The sequence below is a fragment of the Vidua macroura genome, chromosome 3 (assembly GCF_024509145.1).
Source record: "Vidua macroura isolate BioBank_ID:100142 chromosome 3, ASM2450914v1, whole genome shotgun sequence".
Classification (NCBI taxonomy): domain Eukaryota; kingdom Metazoa; phylum Chordata; class Aves; order Passeriformes; family Viduidae; genus Vidua; species Vidua macroura.
Window position 1 is genome coordinate 54,630,948 of NC_071573.1, and position 21,987 is coordinate 54,652,934.

At 40.5% G+C, this 21,987-nt stretch overlaps 1 protein-coding gene across 3 annotated transcripts; it reads left to right on the plus strand.

The window, feature by feature from the left end:
• Positions 1–826: 826 nt before the first annotated feature.
• On the plus strand, positions 827–21,370 carry TMEM242 (transmembrane protein 242). Of its 3 annotated transcripts, none has more exons than XM_053974580.1 (4): positions 840–1,085; positions 2,886–2,986; positions 7,556–7,704; positions 20,178–20,260. In XM_053974580.1, the coding sequence occupies exons 1-4, from the start codon at positions 929–931 to the stop codon at positions 20,179–20,181; spliced, it is 411 nt and encodes a 136-aa protein (XP_053830555.1). In that variant the 5' UTR covers positions 840–928; the 3' UTR covers positions 20,182–20,260. The 3 variants fall into 3 exon arrangements, with proteins under 3 accessions (XP_053830556.1, XP_053830555.1, XP_053830557.1); XM_053974582.1 differs by lacking the exon at positions 840–1,085 and adding an exon at positions 1,430–1,655 and having other exon boundaries at positions 7,556–7,693; positions 20,178–21,370; XM_053974581.1 differs by lacking the exons at positions 7,556–7,704; positions 20,178–20,260 and adding an exon at positions 5,878–6,251 and having other exon boundaries at positions 827–1,085.
• Positions 21,371–21,987: the final 617 nt, after the last annotated feature.

The following is a 21,987-nucleotide window of genomic DNA, read 5'->3' on the forward strand; positions in this document are numbered from 1 at the left end:
AAAGGAGGAGTCATTTGCCTGCTGTCCAGATTAGAAAAAAATGAGTTAGTGATGGGCTCTCTGTGTAAAATACTGTTTCATTTATACAGCACATGGACTATTAGGAAACAGCTTTGGATTGGTTTTTAGAAGTATCATGAACAGGAAGCTTCCCAAAATACTAATTTTTTGCCTAGCAACCCAGTCCCTATAATTAGACCCTTAGATACATGCTATAAAATATGTTAAAAGATAGAAGGAAGCTGTGGAAGAAACACTTTTATTTACATTCTTTGTTTGCTGTTGAAGTACTGATTGTTACAACTAAAAATACACTTTACCTGTCCATACTGAATCTTAAGTTAGTACACTGATAAAATGATGAAATTAGGTATCACATCCATTCATAATCATCAGCAGTTGAGAATTAGGGTGATGCAGAGATGAAAAAACCCCACTTGTATGTTCTTGTAGCGTGAAAAACTATTTACATAACTTGAAAGAATGACAATTTGGAACGAAAACATGTACTTTAAAGCAACACTCTTCATCAAGATACAGCTTACTAAAATTCCTGGGAATTAAAGAGTGTCTTCCAGTTTTATTTGCTAAAGCCCACTACGCGATCTGTCCCAAGGGCATTAAAAAAACCTCCAAACCAAAACCCTTATGAGTCTGCTAAAAAAAGACTCGATTTAAAAGAGGCTTTGACAACTTTTTCCGATTTTCCCCTCCGCGATTTGAACTCTCGGGACGCCGAACGCGCCCCAAGGCGGGGAGGACCATCCTAAGGGGGCGGCAGCTCCGCCCGCGCCCGTGATGCCGCTGGATCCCGCCTGGCTGCGCGGCCGCGAAGGGGAAGGAGGAGGGAAGGCGGCTGCGTGTCCCAGCCCAGCTCCCTTTCCTTCCGGGTTGCAGCCGCCGCCGCCTCCTCCTCCGTGCGCGGGCCATGGGGGCGGCTGCCGGCGGGGCCGTCCCTGGCGGGGCTGTGGCCGCCCCTGACGGGGCTGTGGCCGCAGCGCCGCTGGACCCCGGGCGCGGGCTGTCCCTGCCCCGGGGGGCTGGGAGCTCTGCGGCATCCCAGGACAAGCTCTTCTTAATCAAAGGTGCAGATAGCCTTCCTCTCCTCTCCTCCCCCTGACGGGTCAGGGACGAGCGGCAGCGTGTGCGGCAGGCCTAAGCCCGTCCCCAGCCGTGCTCCCCTTGCCGTAGCCCCAGGTCTCGTCCCTCTCTCCCGTCCCTGGGGAGAAGTGAGACGTTTGGGAATGGCCTCGCTGAGGCTTCTGGACACAGTAAAGAAGCCCCTGCAGCGCCGGCCGCCTTTCCCCTCGCCTTTGGCAGCAGCGGCGCCGGTCACCCTTCAGCCGCCGTCCCCCGGGGCAGCGGGCCCGGCGCGGCAGCCGGGCGGGACGGGCGCGGAGCGGAGCCGCCTCCTGCCCGCGAGGGAGCTCAGCCCTGAGCGGGTCCGCGCTCGGCACTGCTGGGCCCGAGGGGGCAGGAGCCCTCGGGAAAAGGCGTCTCCTGCGGGCTCCAGGCAGCGCTGCGGATTCCCTAAGGGAAGGAGCCGGCGTCCCGGGCTGCATCCGAGCCGAGAGAACCGCGGCCAGGGCAGAGCCAGAGTCTCCGCAGCCGCACACAACTGCAGGGCAGCGGGCGCACGGCAGGCTGGCGGCGCTGTGAGGCTTTATATTTTTATAATACTGTAATTTTTATCCCTAAGTCCGGGCTGCTCCCGATGTCTGCTCTGTCTCCCCGCGTCCTGCGGCGGAGCGGAAGCCGGGGCTCATGCGGCCCTGTCCCAGCGCCGCCGGCCGGGACGTCCCGGGCAGCCTCGTCCAGAGGATGGACGTATCGCCGCCAATTATTGTGTCTGGAACTGCGGAAATGTTGGTTACCAGACCTGGAAACGTAAAACTTAGTGGACTACATAATTCGGCCAAGGTGCAAAATCTTTGTGCTCCCGGGCAGAGGAGGTACCTTACAGACTTTGCTGACACGAGTACAGGAAACTTTCTCATCGCAGTAATCAGATCAATAACTTTTTAAAAAGTGAGACCTAACTTAACTGTATTTTTGCTTACTTCCTATTCAGACCTTTTTAAAATTACCTAACTGGTGTTAGGAAAGGGAAAACAGGATGGGTATCAATACCTGCAAAGGAAGAACATGGAATCCCCTGAATTTTAAAATTTTAATATGAATCAGGTTTGTTTCTACAGTGCAGGAAGTCTTAATAACAAGCCTTTTTCTTAAAAGTGGGCAGGTATGGCTGCATGTGCCTTTGGTGCAAGAGCTAGAAAGGATCAAGGTACCTCAAGTGACTTTGGAAACACTGAAAGGACTGAAAAGCAAGGGATGCTTCCTTCCTTGGGATAGCTTTTGCTGGTGTAATTTGCTTTCTTTTTTAATGAAAAGAATTAAATTGTTTTTATTTTTTTTTTTAATAGAGCATTAAAACATAAAGCTGAAGAACAAGTGTTCCTTATGTAATGGTCTTCAGAGGAACTGGTGGTTGCCATTTGAAATCACAAGTGGTGCAACAAAACCATTTCCCATTTAGGGGAGGGTGAGATGTCACCCATAGAACAAGATGATTTTAGTTGGCTGGCTGTGGAATGTCAAAGTACTACAAAAAAGGCATCCTGGGATTTGAATTTTTGTGTGTGGCTTGAAAATACATACACATGCCATTATTTTCAAAATGCCCTGTTTCATAGAACTAACTCTTTGGTTTGCTGTTTTGTCATACTGAGTTAGCATAAAAAATGTGGACAACTGGGTCTTTCCCTTTAGCATGTGCTAACAGATATTTTCAGATTTTTTTTTTCTAAATAGGTAGGTTGGTTTTTTTTCTTCCCCTTAAGTAGCAAAGTCTTGATTTTTATTTCTTCAACTTTTCTTGGCAGGTGGAATTTTTCTAGGTACTGTTGCTACAGCAGGAATGATAGCAGGTTTTGGCACTACACTTGCAATGACAAAAAAGAAGAACCCAGACTGGTTCAGTAAGGTTTGTTCTTTTAAGCCATTTTCCAATAGTGATACACAGGAAATAAGAATACATCGAATGTTTTATTGACATGATGATATACGTGGAACTTGGCAGAGTTGATGATAAGGGCACTAGATTTAATTGAATTCAGTACAGGTGTAGGATTAATTTAAAAATCGATTCAGAGTTGGCTCTGCTAAGTACTTTAGTACTTGAGATTAGCTGACATACATAATGCTTACACTGTTTGCTGGAATCATACTTCTAGTGAGTGAAATATAGTTACTGATCTCTTTTAATTCTGTGATGTGAGCACGCTGTAGACATGAGCCTGCATCACCTCAGGGATCCAGTCTCATAGTGCTGCAGTTATTCTCGAAGCTAGGTGACTGCAGTAAGGATGGGAATGAGGAGGTAAAAGGTCTGTGGAATATGTAAGTGGGATCATTTAGTCAAAATTAAAGCTCTCCACTCCCATCCCACTGTGTAAAGGGAAGGATGAGAATGAGTACTATGGGACTGTGAAACCTCATGGCCAGAATGAATCTGAGCTCATGCAATTACTAACTGTATCCACTTCTGCATTATGAAGAAAAAAACTGCAAAGCAGAACTAGCAGCTATACCGTGTTGGTGTATTAGTTTGAAACAAAGCATGTTTAATTGAAGGATGTTTTTTTCCTCACTAATGCTTTGTGATTGCCAAAAATGTAAAAAATAGGCCCTTAAAATTGATCAGTCTCATCGTCACCAAGCTCTTAAAATGCAACATGTGTTACAGATGTTCTTAGGGAATTAAGAACTGATCAATTTTTTTTATGATGATTCAATAACATATCAAGTTAATTCAATGCATATCAAGAGAAAAAAAATTCTTCTATTGTACTTCATATCAGATCCTTCATTTCTGATCACTCATAATCTCCCTTTCTGGTCAAAGAGCATGAGATCCTTCATTTGCTTTCCTGCTTTCCTCTGTAGGCTGATGTGTCATAACTCATCCGTTGCTTTTACAGAAACAATAAGCGCGAGTTTCTTTTTTGAAATAGACAAAATAGAAAACTTTATGAGAAGTTATTTCACAAGCTGTGGAAATACATTGCAATAAGGAAATTGTCTCCTTTTTTACTATCTTTTTTTTTAACTTCCTTTCTCTTGAGCACTGCATTTTTTCCAGCTTGCATCTATTCCTGGGTGTCTGAGCTGTGTCTGTCTATTATCAGTGTGAAATTTATCAAGAGTGACATTGCATTGACATCTGAGAATATATATGCTAGAAATGTCTTCAAGTGATATATATAATTTCGATCTTTGCTGAAAACTGTATCTGCTGCTATTTGTGAAAAAGAATTACAAGAGTTTGCTAGCAAAAATCTGATTTCATGGGTCCCTCGACTTCAATACTCCAGAATGTAGAAAGATACTTTTTTGTTAAGGTACTTGCCAGTGAGCAGTTTAAAAAAGGAAAGCCTAGACTTTGAGAATGGCTTAACTCTCTATAGAAGCTCTCCAAGGTACCAATGATGTTTTGCATTAGCATTCTTACTTACTCCAAGTAGCTCTTAATAATACATCATGTATAATAATAACTATAGAAGATTTCACCTTTTTTAGATGTTTAATGCCTAAATATTATTTTTGTCCATGTTAAGGCGAGGCCTTAACATATTTTGACAGGTACGTTAAGCCAACATCAGCCAGCACTGGTGTTGAAAGAATTAATTCTACCAGCCCTCAGTTTCTGGCATTTTATTCCTGTTCCAGTGAAGCCACCAATACATCTGCTCTTGGGTTGGTGATATGATCCTGGTTAATTGATGGGATTTTTTTGTTAAACTTAAATGCTCAGCTGCAGCAGCTTCCTTCTGAGAAGTGTCCAGTTTTACCAGCATTTATCCAGGTGTTTAATTTCACAATGGATTAGGTCACACAAAAGAGCGAACACACTGAAACAATCAAGCAAAGCAGTTGAACACACTTTATTTTAGGCGTTGCTTCCTTTTAGACACGCTCTGCACACAAAGGGGCAGTTACACAATCAAGGCCTGTGTCTGAATGAAAAAGCAATGATTTTTTTCCTTCTCCCACTTCCTGTTTATATCTTCCAGAAGAAAACAAAATAACAAAAACCAACTAAATGAAAAAAGCAGCATATATTTGGAAAAAAATCCGTTAATTCTGGAATGACTCGATATTGTTTAAAAGCTCATCTTTTAAATTAAAGAATGGTTTTTTTTCAAAAATACATAAGATTAGTGATGAGAAAAGAATTTGAACATAGAATAGCAGGTTAGTGAATAAATTCAATTCTCTTAAAAATTTTTTTGTTGGTGTCACCTTTTTCTTCTGTGCTACCATTGTCCTTTTAAATTTTTTAGCATTTCATTAATCAGCTTTCTTGATACTCTGAGCACCATATCTGATAATCATTTAACCAGCTGTCCTGTTTACAGAAACCCTTATCTATCAACTTAAGTACCCTGAAGAATCAGCCTGTGACTGAACCCTGTTTGACTGCAGTCAGTAAAACCAGATCAGTTGTTTCCACTTACCACTATTTTTCTGGGACAGTCAAGCATTTAAATAGTAGTTGGTTGGGTTTTTTCCAGCAATTTTCACAGATAATGACTCCTATTTAAAGATTCTGTGTAGAGGATATTTTTGTCCATTCATTTCCCATCTTCCAAATGGGGCCATTTTTTTTCAGTGTTGTTATATATGGTTAGACCATGGAAGCAGGAAAAATGTCAAAAGTAATCAGCATTTCAATACTCAGAGCAGTCTCTACTGAAGGAGTTATAATAGTTCATTATCTGTGGTAAGGAGATAATAGGACCTGATACTATAGCGTGACTAGAGATCTTTGCTGTTTGTGTGTATTTGCTTACAGAATATTGTTTTCGTTAACAGCTTCCACTTCGGGATGTCCAAATCGGAATAATAAGGGTCAAGATATGTTTTGCTTGTGCCCTTTCCAAGTGCATATTTGTCCTTGGGTACCTGTGCCTACAGCTGAATCCCAAGGGAGAGTGTCAACGCTGAGGACTGTCTAAGGATCGTTTTAACATTTCAATAAATACAAAGCCAAGAGGAGAAAAACTCCCGGTGCTTTTTGACTGACCATAGTGATAGACATTAAGTATGTTTAATTGTGTCAAAGAAGAAAGCATTTCAAAAGAAGTTAAAAATTTAAAGCTTTTTTAAAGCAAGAATACAAAATATTTTTCCCCCACATTTAGTGATGAGAAAAAAAAAAAACCACCAGTTATTTGGCATGTTTTGGAGAAAAGTATTTTTGATCCTTCCACAAGTTAATTTTGCTTTTCAATATTTTAGATTATAAATGAAATATTTTTTTTGTAATTGTATGTGCAATCTCATTTATGTTACTCCCAAGCAATACTTAGTTGTTTTTTTTTCCAAGATACCCAGTTAAGTAGAACTGTTGAGTTGTGTAAGGACTATAAATGCCAGTCTTTAACAATTAGCATCTGAAATCTGTGTTTGCATGTGAACAACTGAACAGTGATCTTTCAGAGGGGAAAAAAATCCTCTGAATGGCAGTTGCCACTGTGAACAAGAGAATTCTGTCTGTGTCACTGCTGCTGTGGCTGCAGTGAAGTTTTGGTGTACCAAATAGGTGCAGTACTATGGGCATTGTGAGCTGAGAATGGCTGGCTGGCAGGGAGTGTGAGGTGCACATGAATTGATGCCACCCAGCAGGTGCCTGGCACGCCTGGAAGCTGCAATGTCCATTTATGTGCTGTGACAGAGAGGCTTCCTTATGGTTGGGACCCCATCATAGCCAAGGCTACATTCTTGGCCTGAGGTGGCTTTTCCAAGTGATAGCATTTTCAAGGTACTTGTGTTTTCAGGACACGTCTCATGGCAAACTTCTATGGCAGCAGTATCTTAAAACCACCTACTCTTGTAGGTGTTTTCTGATAAAAATGAGAAGTGTGGAAACCACACAGCATTTTCAGTGTTGTTGCTTGGTGAACTCTGCAGGGGAATGGGTTCAGCGTTGTTTGCTTTTACAGAATTTTCCCTAATAGTTTCCAGAGCTTCTTCAGAGTTGTAGCCCTCTTAAATTGGTCCCTGGGTCACTGCAATATCCTTTCCATGTCCAGATGAAAGCTGCTTGTGTTCTTGCAGGTTCCAGAAGTGCAGATAAAGACCTATAGGCTATCAGTTGCCCCCCTTGAAAAGGTACCAAAATCAATGACATGCAGTGATTATGTTCACTGGCCTAAAGGCTTGTGACTGGTTTAGATTCAGTTTTGTATTTTGACTGGTGATGTAACTGATTGTTGGATTCTTGTGCCCATGGAGCAACTGACTCTGGTATTTCTGGGCAATGAAAGTCATCCCCAGGTGGCACTAGCAACTATGAAATCTGTTCCTGGTAGGAAGGCACTTCATCCAGCCCCTTTCTTGGCTCTTGAGGTATGTTGACAGCCATAAGATTTTCTGTGGCCACACTGGTGCAACTGACAGGTCAGGAAAAAATCTAAATCACCAACTTTCTTTGTTTTTTTTTTTCCAATTATTGTTCACTTTGTTATAAACTTTTTACCTTTGGTTCTAGGGGATTACTGCCACAGCTGCACTACCAGAGAGTGGTTCATCACTGGCCTTACGAGCCCTAGGGTGGGGCTCACTCTACGCATGGTGCGGAGTTGGTTTGCTGAGTTTTGCCATCTGGAAGGCTCTGGGCGTGCACAGTGTGAGTAGCAAGTATGATCCCCTCAAATTTTTCCTTGGGTAATGCATCTTGGGATGGCATCTCTATACTACTTCAGCCTAACAATTACACCTTCATTCACCACCTGTAGAATGACTAACCAGAATGTGTGCAAACAGGGAATGTGTTCTTATATCTGAAAAAAATGGCATGCTGTGGGAGGAGACAGTTTAGGGGGAGGAACAGTTTTGTCCTCCTTTCTGTTTATTTGCACAGATGTTTCAGATACCTCACAAAAGAGACAGTGTTCTAATTTAGAGACTAAAATAGTAGCTGCTAACTTTGCTTATCGAACTGAAGGCTACCCCCCTGAATCCTGATTTTAGAGCAATACAGTTATTTGTCCAAGTTCTATTTTTTGCATTAGGGCACAGAGGATGTAAGAAAAACTGAAAGGAAGCCAGCTTGCTTTCTAGAAGCGGCAAGGGGACAGAAGACTGTCCCCATTCTGTGTATGAGAATGGTGGTCCTTGACATGTCATGTCAAGGCAAAGAGGCTCGGGAAGCATTTGTACTTCCCAGGATAGCAGCTACAGCAATTGATAATGTTCAGTATTGATTGATAATGTACAGTAAATTGATAATGTTCCAGTATTTCACAGTGTTGAGTGCAAGCACTAAATTTCATGTGAGCATTTTTGTTTGCGCCTAGTAATGAGCCATGACTTAAAGAGTCCCCTGCAGATACAAGTTTGGGAGAGCTGTTTGCATCCTCTTTAGGACTAGGAATGAATACCTTTGCCTTACGTGGCAATTATTTATATATTCAGCAAAGCATATATAAAGGAGAAAGATGGTACTACTATTGTTTCTCAGTATTAATTGTGAAGGATAGTAAAATTCTGATTGTAAGCAGTGCAGGTGTTTCATTTAGCAAACAAAAAGGATGCTTCATTTGCATGTAGGAGCACCTCCGTTCCATCACTCTCTCAAATCCTTTGCCAGCTCACTCCCTGTGACTCTCTAGGTGGGATCTTGGTGAATAAAGGACTTGACTTTCACTTGGATTGTTTGAAGGAGAGTTCCAAGTAAGACTGAATTGTTTAATGTCTCGAGTAATCTGAAAGAGTAAAGTACGAGAGGCCTCAATGGAAAACGAGATATGGTGGGTTGGCAGAAGCCACACCAAAAGGAGTAAAAGAGCCAGCAGATCTTGACGTGGGACTGGCGTGGCCAGGGAGGCCGTGGGGCAGTTCCCGTCCTGGCTGGCCCGCAGCACACTGGGGCAGGGCTGGCTGGGTTGGAGAAGAAGAGCAGAGCTGCTCACTGAGGTTGGAGCAGTGCAGTGCAAGGTGTGCTCGGTGCTTTTGGTGCTTTGAGCGCTGCCCACGGCAGCCGCACCCCGCCCTGAAGGCAGTGGGATGTGCAGTCGGAGTCACTGGGCAGCCCTGATCCTTGTGCCACGGCCGGGAATGCTTTGTGAGCGGCCCGGCCCGGCAGGAAGCGATGGCGAGCCTCTCCCGCACACCTGGAGTGCAGAACTGAGCCAGGCGGGCGCTGCTGCCACCCAGTCCCGGCTGGGTTCTGGGGTTTGTTTTCCTGCCCTCGGGTTTGCGTTCCTGCCCCGTTCCCGGCGGCTCCCCCGGCGCCGGGCGCGGCCGGGGCGCCGCCGCTGCCCCGCAGCGACACCCGGTGGCGCTGGCCGGAACTGCAGCGGCCGCGCCGAGGTCCCGGCTCATCCCTGATCCAGGGACTGCGGCTGTGTCCCGCAGCCAGCCGGGCTTTAGGCAAGCCGTGCTTCACTGCCGAACCGTGCTGCCCCAGCAGAGCGGCTTCACTGGCCATCGCTGCCAAATTCTTCTCACGGTGGGATACGTATTTCCTGTGAGCGTGAATTATTGATGGACAGAGAGCCATTGATAAAGTATGTATTACCCTAAGCTTTGTGGCTGTTTAAATTATCTTGTCATCGCTTCCAAAGTCAGAGATGAAACGACAAGAGCAAAGTGGAGTGATATTTCCGTGATGAGTTGTAATTAATCTGTGTTAGTGGTGTGATTGCACAGCAGTTTGTGTCGTGGAAGGAAACTGAAGCCACAGTTCAGGATGCCTCATCCTCACACCTTCTGAGACAGCCTGTGTTTTGCCCTAGAAGCAAGTTGTTGTTAAGATTCCTTCCAGGCACTGAGGTGATGCACCAGATTTGGTGATTCTAGATTTTTATTTAATCTTTGTGGTTCTTTAGTTCTTAAAACAGTGCTGTGACAATGCCTGCTTCCAGCTCTTAAATGGCTTTATTGTTAAAGATGGTTCCCTATAGCTTTACAGGCTACTGCTTTTATGCCAGCATCAAAACTCAGGGGTGAGAGTAAGTAACTGATCTTTATGTCTTGGTAAGGAATATAAAAGATTTTGCGCTGTGTCTGGTTAGGTTGTTAACATTCCCTGATTGCGGTTGCTGCTGTTGTAATCTGGTGACAGGCTGATAAGTAATAAACGCTACTAAATCCCACTCAGCTCTTATTATGAACTGAAGAAGTGATGGTTCAATGAGGACCTAGTTTGATAATGGTTTAAGTTATATTTTTCAGTAGCATAAAAGAAATCTTTCTTTAGAACCTAAGAGATGGTGCTTATATACTTTTATATTGTAATTCTTGCAGAAAATAATCAGGTGATGTGGTAGATAGGGACAGGCGAACAGAAGATTTCGGGATGTGATGGAAAGCAAGACCCTTCCCCCTTCATCTTGCGATAAGTAGTCAACCACCCCTGAGACAGGTAGCCCCTCCTAACTCCAGTAGTTTTCCACTCCTTACTAACTCTAGCCGGACCCACCGTCCCCCTTTGACGTAGTAAGATCCCTTGACTATTAACCTCACGAGATAAGGTAATAAACACCATTTGACCATCCACCACATTGGTGTCTGTGCATGTCAGTGGCCTGAGTGACCCGGGCGAGGCCGGGTTGCCGTGCTGTGTCTTGAAACCAGGTCGCCTGCCTTCTCAGCAGAAGGCAACAGGTGTCAGTGATAATCAGACTTTTTTAACTTGGTTCCTGCAATTGCTCGGGAAAATATTTAAATTTGTACCACCTTTGATTGTCTCTGAGCATAGAAACTCTTTCTATATTAGTGAATATCATCGACCAGCAGCACTGGGGCAGTGAAACATCAGCAAGCTGAGGACCTGATATCTACAACTATTCTAGGAATTTTCAAAATTTGGACTGACACTGGCCTTGCCCCATGCCTTGAATGCCTGTTGGCAGTTGGACTCTGTTATGTGCACTGCTAGAATGCTTCTTCAGATTTGTGTCACCCTAAGAAACTGCTGGTCATGCATTTTGAGACTGTGCAGTAATTACAGAGACTCATGCCCAGGGAGCATGGACAACTGGGAGATTGGCTTCCAAAGAGCACTCCCATCTGAATCTGGGATTCATCCAGAAGTACCTGCAGCCTTCCTTTCTGAGGCACCTTACAATGTGGAAAGACATGTGCCGTGTTAAAATGGCACCATTGTTTTCAACAAGTTTATTTGCTATTTAACAACTTCCACATCATGGTATTATATTCCATTGCATTACCTTACTGGTTTTGAGCTTGCAACATCCAAACCAAACTGAGGAAAATTTTAGTGCTATAGAATCACAGAATAACTAGGGTTGGAAGGGATCACTACAGATTATGTAGTCCAATCCCCCTGCCAAGGCAGGGTCACCTACAGCAGGTGACAATTTTCTATAAGTTTTCTAGAATTTTTTAGAAGTTAACTTTGGAGTTATAAACCTTTCTTTTAATTTAAACTACCAGCTATAGAGTACTTAGCAGATACTAAAACATACCTATTTATGTCTGATGTTCCTTTTTCTTTCTTTTTTTTAAGCTGCCAGCCATTATGAACCTTCTTTTAAAAGCAGAACAATGCCCTCAGCCTTTGTAGACTGAAGTGTACAACAATTAACAAACAAGATAAATTATGCTTTAAAAGCCTTCTTGTTCTTCATGTCCTCAATAAATTAGGTTTCATTTCCTCAAAAATAAAAGCATTCTCTGTCCCATAGGAAAAGGGTCGGGATGATTCATATGTAGGCTTGTGAGATTCTGATGGTTGCTATTCTGTGGAAAGCTGGGAAAATAGTTAGAAGAATTGCTTAGCAATTTGTGACTAATAGACTTATAAAATATTAGTTTATCACTTTTATGGTGTCCTCTAATTAAATATCCTGTTTTTCATTGATCTTAACCTTTAAAATATTAAGAGTCTACAACAATTGCATGGCCATAAAGAGACATCTAAAACAATTAAAAGCAATGCAGAGAATATATGCTTATTGTGGCTTTGATGGTAAGAACATTTCCTAAGTAAACTGCTTTTCTCCATTAAAAAATCTAACCTCTGAATCACCATTTTAAGCATAAAAATAACATCCCCCTGCTTATGTTGAGAGATATTTGTTATATTTTTTGACGGTATAGTTGTAGGCACAGTATAAATACAAAGTAGTATTGGCTTTAAGGATAGATTAATTTAAAACAGAAGATGAGAGCATGGAGACATAGTCTTCAAATATGGCATTTGTAAATTGTACTAAGATTTATAAATCCCAGTGTAGGTATATTGCAGTGGCTGAAATTTTTACTCTATTTCACAAATGAGTAAATATTGCTATAAAAGCACCATATCTCCTAAAATAGAGTCATCCTAGAGTAATTCCTAAATATTTTGTTATTAGTTTTTAATTATTGTTGTATTCAATCCTCACAAAAATATTATTTATGAAATTTCTATTCTTTATCGTGCTTGTATCTGATAGCATAATAGAAACTTACCTTTTCCTTGCTATTTCATGATCACATATTTCTATATAAATCAAATCTGCCATTTTTTTAATGCTCTTTTATTTCCTCAGTGCTAATTTGAACTCAAGCTCTTAGAAAGAAGGTGGAGTACTAGTACAAGTTAGCACTTCCTCCTCCTCTTTGTACTACATTTTTCTCTGCTGCTTATATTGCCTAATTGGTTTGGAGAGGACTTGACTCCACACGTATGTACTGCTAGTACTTTATTCAAGAAGGAAAAAAAATGAAACCAATGAGCTTCACTGTTTACTTGATATGGCAGAATGCTTATTCAAGGATTAAGATCATAATTTTTGTACTGGAAAGCTGCTACAGTCTGCTTTATGAATAGGGCCAGCTGTAAGAGAGTATTTCAAGAAATGGAAAGGCTGCAACTGTAGCTGTCTTGAGGAGTTTCGCTGTTGTGTCCTGGGAGAGACTCACAGCTGTTGGCTGCCACCAGCCCATTGGGAAGCCTGTAGTCTGAAATGCCTTTGTGTCACCCTACATGTGTGAGTGGGTTGATCCTGTCTTGGCCACGTGTAGCTGCAGACTGTGCATGTACAGGTAGAATCTGAATCCAGGCTTCTCTGACGGGTGTGAGTTACTTGTGCTACATCTTGTTCCCATGGCATCATCCTGTGTTAAGTGTGGTGCGTGGCCATGCTTGCCGTGCCGGTGCATGCTTGCTGCGAGTGCCCAACTGCTCTGCTTGCCCGGGGGCATCTGGCTGTCCCTGCCTGCCTCTGCTGTCACGCTGGCTCTGAGCTTCTGAATGGAATTCAGCCCCTGTCAAGGTGATGAAGCTGAAACCTCACCGAAGAGTTTTGGGTTTTTGCTGGCCCTTTCCCCTGCCTTGAAACTCACTTTTGGATGGTATATCTAATCTCACTTGTGGATGGTATATAATTATAATGATATTATAATTATAATTATAATATAATTCCTGGGCACACCGAGGAAAAAAAAAATTATTCAAGTTGCTCAGCAGACAATCCGTATTTTTGAATTTAATTCAGAAATCCAGATTACAGCACAGAAGCGTTTATAGGGTTGGGGCACTCATCCTGAGATTTTGGGTCCATTAACCAGCTAGCTTTATAAATGTGGATATTTAACTACTTTAAATTTAAAATTATTTCAAGACTAATTTTTCAAATTGCCCAGGGTGAGTAAGGGGCAATGACTAATACATCATAATAGACTAATCATGTGGATGTCCTTTCCAGGCACCCAGATTTGAAAGTAAGATTCTGCAGAAATAAATGGCACATTCTTCTGTGATATCCACACTCCATTTTTCTGCATGGTAAAAAATCCTTTACTTTAAGATACTATATACTACAAAAATCTAAGTCTTTCACATTTATTTCAGAATATCAACATAGGAATGTATAAAAATGAAAAGAACACTCCTGTATTTCTGAACTTAAGGAAATTACTTTTTTTTCGGAATCCAGTCTACAAAATTACTGTCTCTGTGAATAAAAAAATTGAACATAATTAGCTAACCACGTCCTTTTTTTTTCCTTAAATTCAAAATAATCTAGCCTTAACTCAGAACAGTTTTACTTTCTTTAGGCTTTTTATTAGCCAAAGTGAGGCTAGTAAAACATGTTTGTGATGTAGATCAGCTCCCTTGCGATTTATGAATGAGCAACATGTCTTCTGCACTCATGGAAAAGCAACGTGAGGAAAGTATTTCATGTGTTTTATCTCTTCACGTGACCCAGTAATTGGAAAAGAGGCAGCCTGACCCCTGTGACTTGACAGCTCTCTGTAGTTCACCAGTAATTCAAGGCAGAATATGGAGTAGTTGTGGGAGGCAATTACAGACTTAAAATTGTTTGGGAATTGTGGCAGCTTCGCTCTAAACACTGATGGTCCTCTCCCCCTCTCCCTGTAAAGTTCACTTAGGTTATTTTCATGTTGTTTTTCTTTTAAAAAGCACAGGACATATTTTATCTGCTTACATGGGATTTATAGAGATAAATTTGTGGGAAAATGTATTTATGTGTTTGTTTAATTTTGGGCACTGTAAATAGCCCTCTGATTTCACAGAGGGTGCTCGACACTGCACAAAGTTAGGCACGTGTGTAAGCTTCCATGAGACAGGGCCAGTATGAACTCCTGACATCTCTAGATGGTTTAACACAATTCTGCTGCTGCTTTTCTCTGTGTATGCCTGAAGTGCTGAAATTAGCAAATAGGGTGCTGAACAGGGTACTATGAGAGTACATAGAAAATATTAGGTTGTTTACTGCCAGGATTGACACTCTCAGGGCCATTTTCATAGACTTGTAGTTCTGCATAATCCAGATGTTCATGATGCTTTTTCCAGTGAAGTGCAAGATGTACGAATGTGAACCAGAGCTCTGTTTTCCATGTTATTTCAGAGCTGGCACAGAGTGACCCTCAGTGAGTGCCCCATTTTACACTGAGAGAAGGACAATCACCTTGAGCTGCCAGGCTGGCTGCTCTGCTCCTCCAGTCCTGCAAGGGCTCAGCACTTGTCATTTTCTACAAATAACTGGCTATTTCTGTATGTGGCCCTTGGTAATCATTTGCTAACAAGGGCAACAGCAGTCATTTTAAGATTTGGGAAAAGGTGGCAAGAGCAATCCTCCCTGAAGATTTTAAATCCAGGGCTGCCTGCCTTATCTTCATGCCTTGTGAAATGGATGGTGGCTGAGGAGAACTGAGGGCATGAACATACTGCGTTCTGCTGCCCCTTGATATTCCAGTTCAGGGCATCTAACCTAATTTCACTTGGAAGCTAATACAAGCAGTTCTTACTAATACGAGTACTAAAATAGGAAACCAATAATTCCTGGAATCTGCATTGTCCTATTATGAATGTCAGACATTAAAGAGAACATTTCTTCGTGAAACTTTCATTCTAGGAATCAAATAGACTCTCTTAGCCCCTCTTCCATTCATTTTAATATGAACGGCCATGTAAGTGCTCTCAGTAATAGTGCTATCCCAATTTTTGTGTGACATTCTGTCAACGATGTACATTAAAAAGAGATTATTAAATGGAAGATGCTTTTAGGTCCCCATATTTTTTGCCATCTGAGGCAGGATCATTAGGTTAAGATAAGAAAATAACAGTGATCTGTAGCTATTACAGATTATTTAATGCAGTAAGGTAGATGATACCCTTTTAGAAAGAAGCCTGACAGAGGTAGAACAGTTACTGTAATTTATCTGGTAAGAAAAAACATCGTAAAGCTCTGTAATATCTGTGACAAAAAAATAAAATTCACTTGAGTGAAATTCACTTCAGAGAGTTGCCTGCAGGAATGGAGCATGCTGGAATGTTAAGAAATGTGTTACAAATTGTTCATATACCACTAGGTTCAGGAGCAGCAGTTGAGAGTGGCCTATACTACTGAAGGCAGCAGGAAGAGGTAAAATACATTCAGCTTTTAGTGCTTGGTTTACTGCACTATTAATTGAAGACATTATCACAGTTGAACTGAGTACCCCAGTGCCAGTGGGGCTTACAATAATAAAGAGACAGCCACTGCAGTGGGTTATGCTAAATATTCCAGTGCTTAGTACGTAGCACATTAGCTCTTGTAATTAAATTAAAGCCTTCTGATTTGAGACCACTGATGTGAGTATTGTAGAATCTGGAGGAAACAGAGGAGGAGATTTCCGGGAAGGGAGGAGAGAGGAGAAGAGACCTCTCATGTTGCACATCTGCGGAAAAGAAAAGGCAGGGCAAGACAGAGATTCCTAATTGCAGCATTTCCCTCATCTAGAAGTGTGTTTGTTGTCCCAAGAGTTAAAGCAAGTAAAGACAAGGTCCCAGTTCTCACACCTCAAGTGTTCAGTATTAATAGAACATAAAGCTGATAAATCATCTTCAGAAGAAGCTCACCACACTGCCAGAGGACTGGACACTGGTAAACCCAGTTTGTTGAAGGACTAACTTAAATGTTTAGTGGACAAATTTTACTTTCAGTGCATGGATACTTTGAAGTTGCAATGGGCCTAGTATGACAGTGTCAACTAAAAGCAAGCAAGAACAACCTGGAAGGCAGTGTGAGGTACTTTGGAGGCCAAATTTAGTCCTAATTATAAAAATATATTAAATAGAGTTTGATCAGTCAAGGCCCAGAAGACTGAATTCTGTGTCTGACTGAAAGAGTCGGAGTCATTTAGACTGGAAAAGACCTCTAAGATCATAAAGTTTGTCCATTAAGAAGTTACAGCCTAAAATGGGGTATTAGAATAGTTTGTAAGCAGGCACACATTGTTAGTGGGAGAGAAGGGACAGGAACTTAGGGATGTGATTTTCATGGTTATATATGTGGGTATCCACCAGTTTGTGACATCAGAGAATAGTTCTCTTTGAAAGCTTTCTCCATGGTTTAAGATAAGTGAGTTTTAGAGGAATGCTGAGTTCAGGGAAGACAGTGACTGGGATTTGGAAGTGCATTTGGGACAGCATCAAGCATAAATGTGTAAATGAAGGAAGAAACTCAGAAGCTGATGTTATTAGTGGAACAGGAAAGAAAAGGGAAGGTTCCTTAGAGGTCCAGATCAAAGCCCTAATGAAAAACTGGACTGCACTTTCTGACTGAGATGAGAGGGGTAAATAGGAGTCTGTGACTGGTACTAATTAAGTTGCTTAATGTCTTACTGGTGAGAACTCAAAGACTATTGTGGAGAGAAGTAATCAGGTACAGTATTTTTTAAGGGCTATAGAAATGAAAACCTCTAGTAAGAGTTAGTAGCTGTGACCTTTGTACAAGGAAGAAATTGGCTCCATTTTAGACGTACTGTGAAGTAATGTATTAATGAGGCCCACGCCAGTCACTGCAAATAATGTCCTTCTTAAAGAGCTGACAACCTGAATTGTTACACTGAGAAAGAGCTGACAGGCTAAAGTCTTACACTGAGGATACAATGCACAGTAGTGATCAGCCTGGCATTACGATTTATTGAAATAGATCAATGTCCAGGAATCACAAAGAAAGAAAATCTGTGGAAAACATAAGCATGGTCAAAGTTGTGAATTGCAATGCAAAACTATTTTTGTGCAGAGCAGGCCTGTGGAAAAGGGCAGGTGGGAGAGGAAGTGGCAAATGAAACACTGAGTCTAGCATCACTTTCAAAGTGGTTTTACAAATAAGCACCAAAGTCTGAGAAGACCAGGCTGAGGAAATTTCTCAGGGAGTCTTAAAAGCAAAAGAAAGACACTGAATATTTCAGATCTGATCCACATGTTAAGGAAAAAATTGCTTTTCCAGGAAATTAGTTGCTTTTACCTGCAGAACATAAATTAATGTTCTGAGGGGACAGGAATCTATCTAATATTCTTAAATATGCAGCTGCTAGCAGTGTTTCAGTACTTTCTAAATAAATACCTTTTTTTCTTTCAGAACTGAGTTGTAGTGTTTTATTTCCCAGACAAGACTGTGTTTTGCATTCAAGAGTTAGGATTTGGCATGTTAATAATTATGAGGTAGTTGTCAGAGTGGAATCACTGCAATTTCTGAGTTGCTCCATCCATCATCTTCTTTTTGGAGGCTTTTTACAATTGCTTTTAGTTTCCCTTTGGTTTTGTGCATCTTCAGTGGGGTAACAAAGGTGTCTTCTAGAGCTTATTACTGCATCATTTAAATTTATCACTAAGAGAAATTTAAGTCTGAGTTTAGAAGCAGCCAGAAAATCCACATTGCACCAGATCATTGGCTGATGCTGAATATTTTATCTTTGGTTATAGCAACAGAGCTACAGTATTTTACAGCAGGTTAGTATTTGACTATTCCTGTGTTCCAAACACCCAGATAATACTTAGAGTGAGATGAAAGAGTAGAAGAGTTGAATCACTCTTTAGGAACAAAAAATGTTAAGTAAATTGAATGCTTTCCGCCCATCCGCGAGCTGGGATAACTTAATTACATAGGACTGGAAAAAACAGCTAAGCCAAAGCTCCTAAAACATTTCCTACTGTAAATACTTGTATTGAATTGGCAGCAATTGTTTAATGTAATTTGGGCTGTTCCTCTACGTCAGCTCTGATACTGGTGTTTATTATTTTTGGAAACATTAGCTGTTTATGAGAGCTTCTCAGTTTTAAATGAGAAGCAAAAATGTTAGTTTTAGGAGCAGTTGTGGGTGATGGCCAAGATTTTGAAAAACCAAGAAGGAATAATTAATCAAAACAACTATCTGATCAGATTGAATTATAAAAAAAGAGAGTGAATTTATTTTACTTAGGAACAAAATCAGGAAAAAGCAAAAAGGATAATTTGGCTCTGAATTTTCCTCCTGCTTTATATAACATATATTTTTATTTGATTAGCAGTACCCAGGCATTATTACACAAAAACTTGGATTCTGAAATGGTTTCATCCATCATAGTTAGCTACTGTCTTACTAAAGGACTGGTAATTCCTTTGTAAATGGTTTCATTCTTTGTATTAGCTGTAACTTGAATAATTGCATTCTGGTACCATGTCTGTAAAGAAGTACAAATTCTTTGTCAGAATTATTCATACATAGAAGGACTTGAAGAGAAAACAGCCCAGAGGTATTTGTATAAATACTGATGACCTATAACACACAAAATGTAGGCATATGAGAGTAGATGCCTATGTGGCTGTTTGGAATATCTAGATTTCCTGGAACCTCTCTGTGGGACATACTGCCTGAGACTGCAGTTGCTCTTCAAGAGGTCATTACATCCAGTGCTTGAATACCACATCCTGTCTTCTCTGTGTGAATGTCATAGATTCTGTCATAGAGCTTCCTAAAAATAGCAGTCCAAAACTTCCCCTGTACATCCTGTTGTTTGTGTAACAAGATTTTCACTGATCTGGTTTTTCCATGCCTATCCTTTAAAAATATATTATATGTAAAAATACATGTAAAACTCCTGGAAGAAAGAAGCTCACTAAGTCTAAATATTCTGATAGAAGTGATTTTTATTTAAATGAATGTTTGGTTCTGGCATTCCAGGACTGTTGAATCACATATTGGTGATAAAGTTCTTAGCATAAATATAAATTATAAATATAATATATCTGTCTATATCTATATAATATGGAAATACTTCCTCTTCCACAGCATTTTAACAGCAGTGAAAGAAAAGCTTCGTCCCATATATTGTTATGAATCTTGTTTTCTTTCCTACTCTTATATACATTTGAATGAGACTTTGTTTTGTCACCTTTATCCACATGGTGGGATAAACCTAAGGTATCAGAACTGAACAGCATTTTTCTTTAGCCCTTGTTTTAAAATCCTTGAACAGACTACTGGACCTTTCATCCATTACAACTGTAGAAAAAGGCACTGCAGTCAAAATAGGGTCACATTCCATGGAGGTGAATTTCCTCCAAACAAAAATATTTTAAGTGTGTGTGTGTATAATAATTCATGTAACAGCAGTGGATCATTCAGGTAAGCACTCCAAATCAGGCACCCTAGTGTGGTGCATTAGAAGGGGTGATTGTTGTGGGTCCTGTAATGCTTTTTCTCACTTTGTTAATTGAACTAACATAATCAGAGGGAAAATCCTAGTTTTCTATTATTTTAAAAGCTTTTTATTTATTCTTTACCTCACACAGATTGTTTTGTGGGATAAGCCTGGGGTTCATGGTGCTACTTTATTTGTTCCCTAGTAGCAGTTAACTGATTTTATTTTTAAATCTCTTTTATAGATGAAAGAATTCCAAAGTAAGATGCAGTCAATCTTTCCAGCAATTCCTAAAAATAGTGAGTCCAGTGTTGAATGGGAAAACTTACTTAAATCCAAGTGAAAGACTCAAGAGTCATTTGGAGATGTCTCTTCCAGCAAGAACAGGAGTGGAAGTAGCAGAAGCGTCCCCTCTGGAAAAACAAAGAAGACTCAGACTGAGCAAGTTACTGACTGAGTGCATTGAACCTGGGAATGCCAGTTAACATCCATGAGGAAGGGATTTCAAACCAAACCAAACCAATTTATACTGTACTTTTCAGCATGTTTGTTATAGTCGATTCATGAGAAAATGAATCCTGCAAGATAAGTTGGATGCATCTGGAAAGAAGACTTAGAGAATAAACTAATATTGATTAGTAAATACATTAATATAATCCCAGTAAACTCCTGTCCCATCCTGCATTTCAAGAAGAATTTGATGAAATTTCTCTAGGAAACAAGAAGAATACTTTTAGTGACTTGTCCTATTAGGAATATAAGCATCAAGTCAATCATAACAGATCTCTTGCTGAGCCTGATGGTAAAGCTTATAGTACACTCTTCAAAACTAAAGGACATATTTGAATTTACAACAGAGAAAGTATCTAAATCATTTTTATATGTCTGAAGAGTAAGTTTAAAACCCAATATGCAAGTCGTGACCTATGAGCTCCTCTGCAGAGCATCAGAAGAGATCTCCACAAAGTTCACTGTTTTCTCAGTATTAACTTTTTAAAATTGGATCCCACAATAATGAATCTGATTGTGTGTATAAAAGTCTCTACTATATTTGTATATCAATTGAAATAGTAAGTGAAAAAGGTATAGAACAGTGAGACACCCAGTCAGTCCTACGCAAACGTTTCCAGCTAAGAAACTGTATTGGCAGGACTAATTTTGTGTGTCCCAGTCATTTCTGTGGCCCTTCCACCAGGAGAAGCAATGTGACATTTTCCACACTGCAGTAATCTCATGAAGTGTGGGTGTAAACTACAAAGAGTAATGTCTTACTCAAATGTTGTATTTGCAGAACTGAAGATATGAAAAACTGCAGAAATAAAAAAAAAAGTGCTATCAGTGAACTGTCCTTTGTTGCTCCGTTATGAGATTTTCTTATTAATTGCACAAAGTCCAGTTAATCAGTTGTCAGATTTAATAAAGTCCTTTTAAAACTTGTCTTTTGTGATTTAAGTCTTTATATTCCTAGGAAATAATATAAAAAAGCTTTAAATGTCAGATGAATAATAGAGAAGTATAGTTTTCCTATGAAACATGACACTAAAATAATACCTTTAAAACAATTAAAGTGTAATAGTTGATGTCTTTTCCAGAGCTTTTCCATGCTTGTAATTCAATATTAAATATATTGTGGTGAATACTGCCGTCATACACACATGAAAAATAGTACTATTTTTGTATTTTCGTTACTTTCATGTGAGTGGTGATACCTGTTTTGCCTACATTTAAGCATATTAGTGCTGACTTATCAAGTTTAACAAGCAGCTGTGTCATTATAGCTGGTCAGATACTGAAGTGGACTAAATAAATGCTAATCGCATGATGTCCTTAGGATTACTTTTAGTTTCTAGGGTGGGGTTTGGGTCATCTTTATCTGGGTTAAATAGCTCACCTAAATCAGTCATTCAAAGTGCCTTGCATGTTCAATAGAGAAAGGCTGGTCAGAGGGTGGCTTGCCCTGTACTGAAGTGAATGGCTGTCCCTGGAATTGTACAAAGTGTGGGATTTGTCCTGCCTGCTGGCTGCCTTTGGAGAGAGCTGTCCTACCCTTGCTT

Excerpts from the sequence above, each read along its gene's own strand:
- TMEM242 (XM_053974580.1), top strand. The coding sequence starts at position 929 with ATGGGGGCGGCTGCCGGCGGGGCCGTCCCTGGCGGGGCTGTGGCCGCC. Across the intron at positions 1,086-2,885 it reads CAAGCTCTTCTTAATCAAAG|GTGGAATTTTTCTAGGTACT; the intron begins GTGCAGATAGCC and ends TTTTCTTGGCAG. Across the intron at positions 2,987-7,555 it reads ACCCAGACTGGTTCAGTAAG|GGGATTACTGCCACAGCTGC; the intron begins GTTTGTTCTTTT and ends CTTTGGTTCTAG.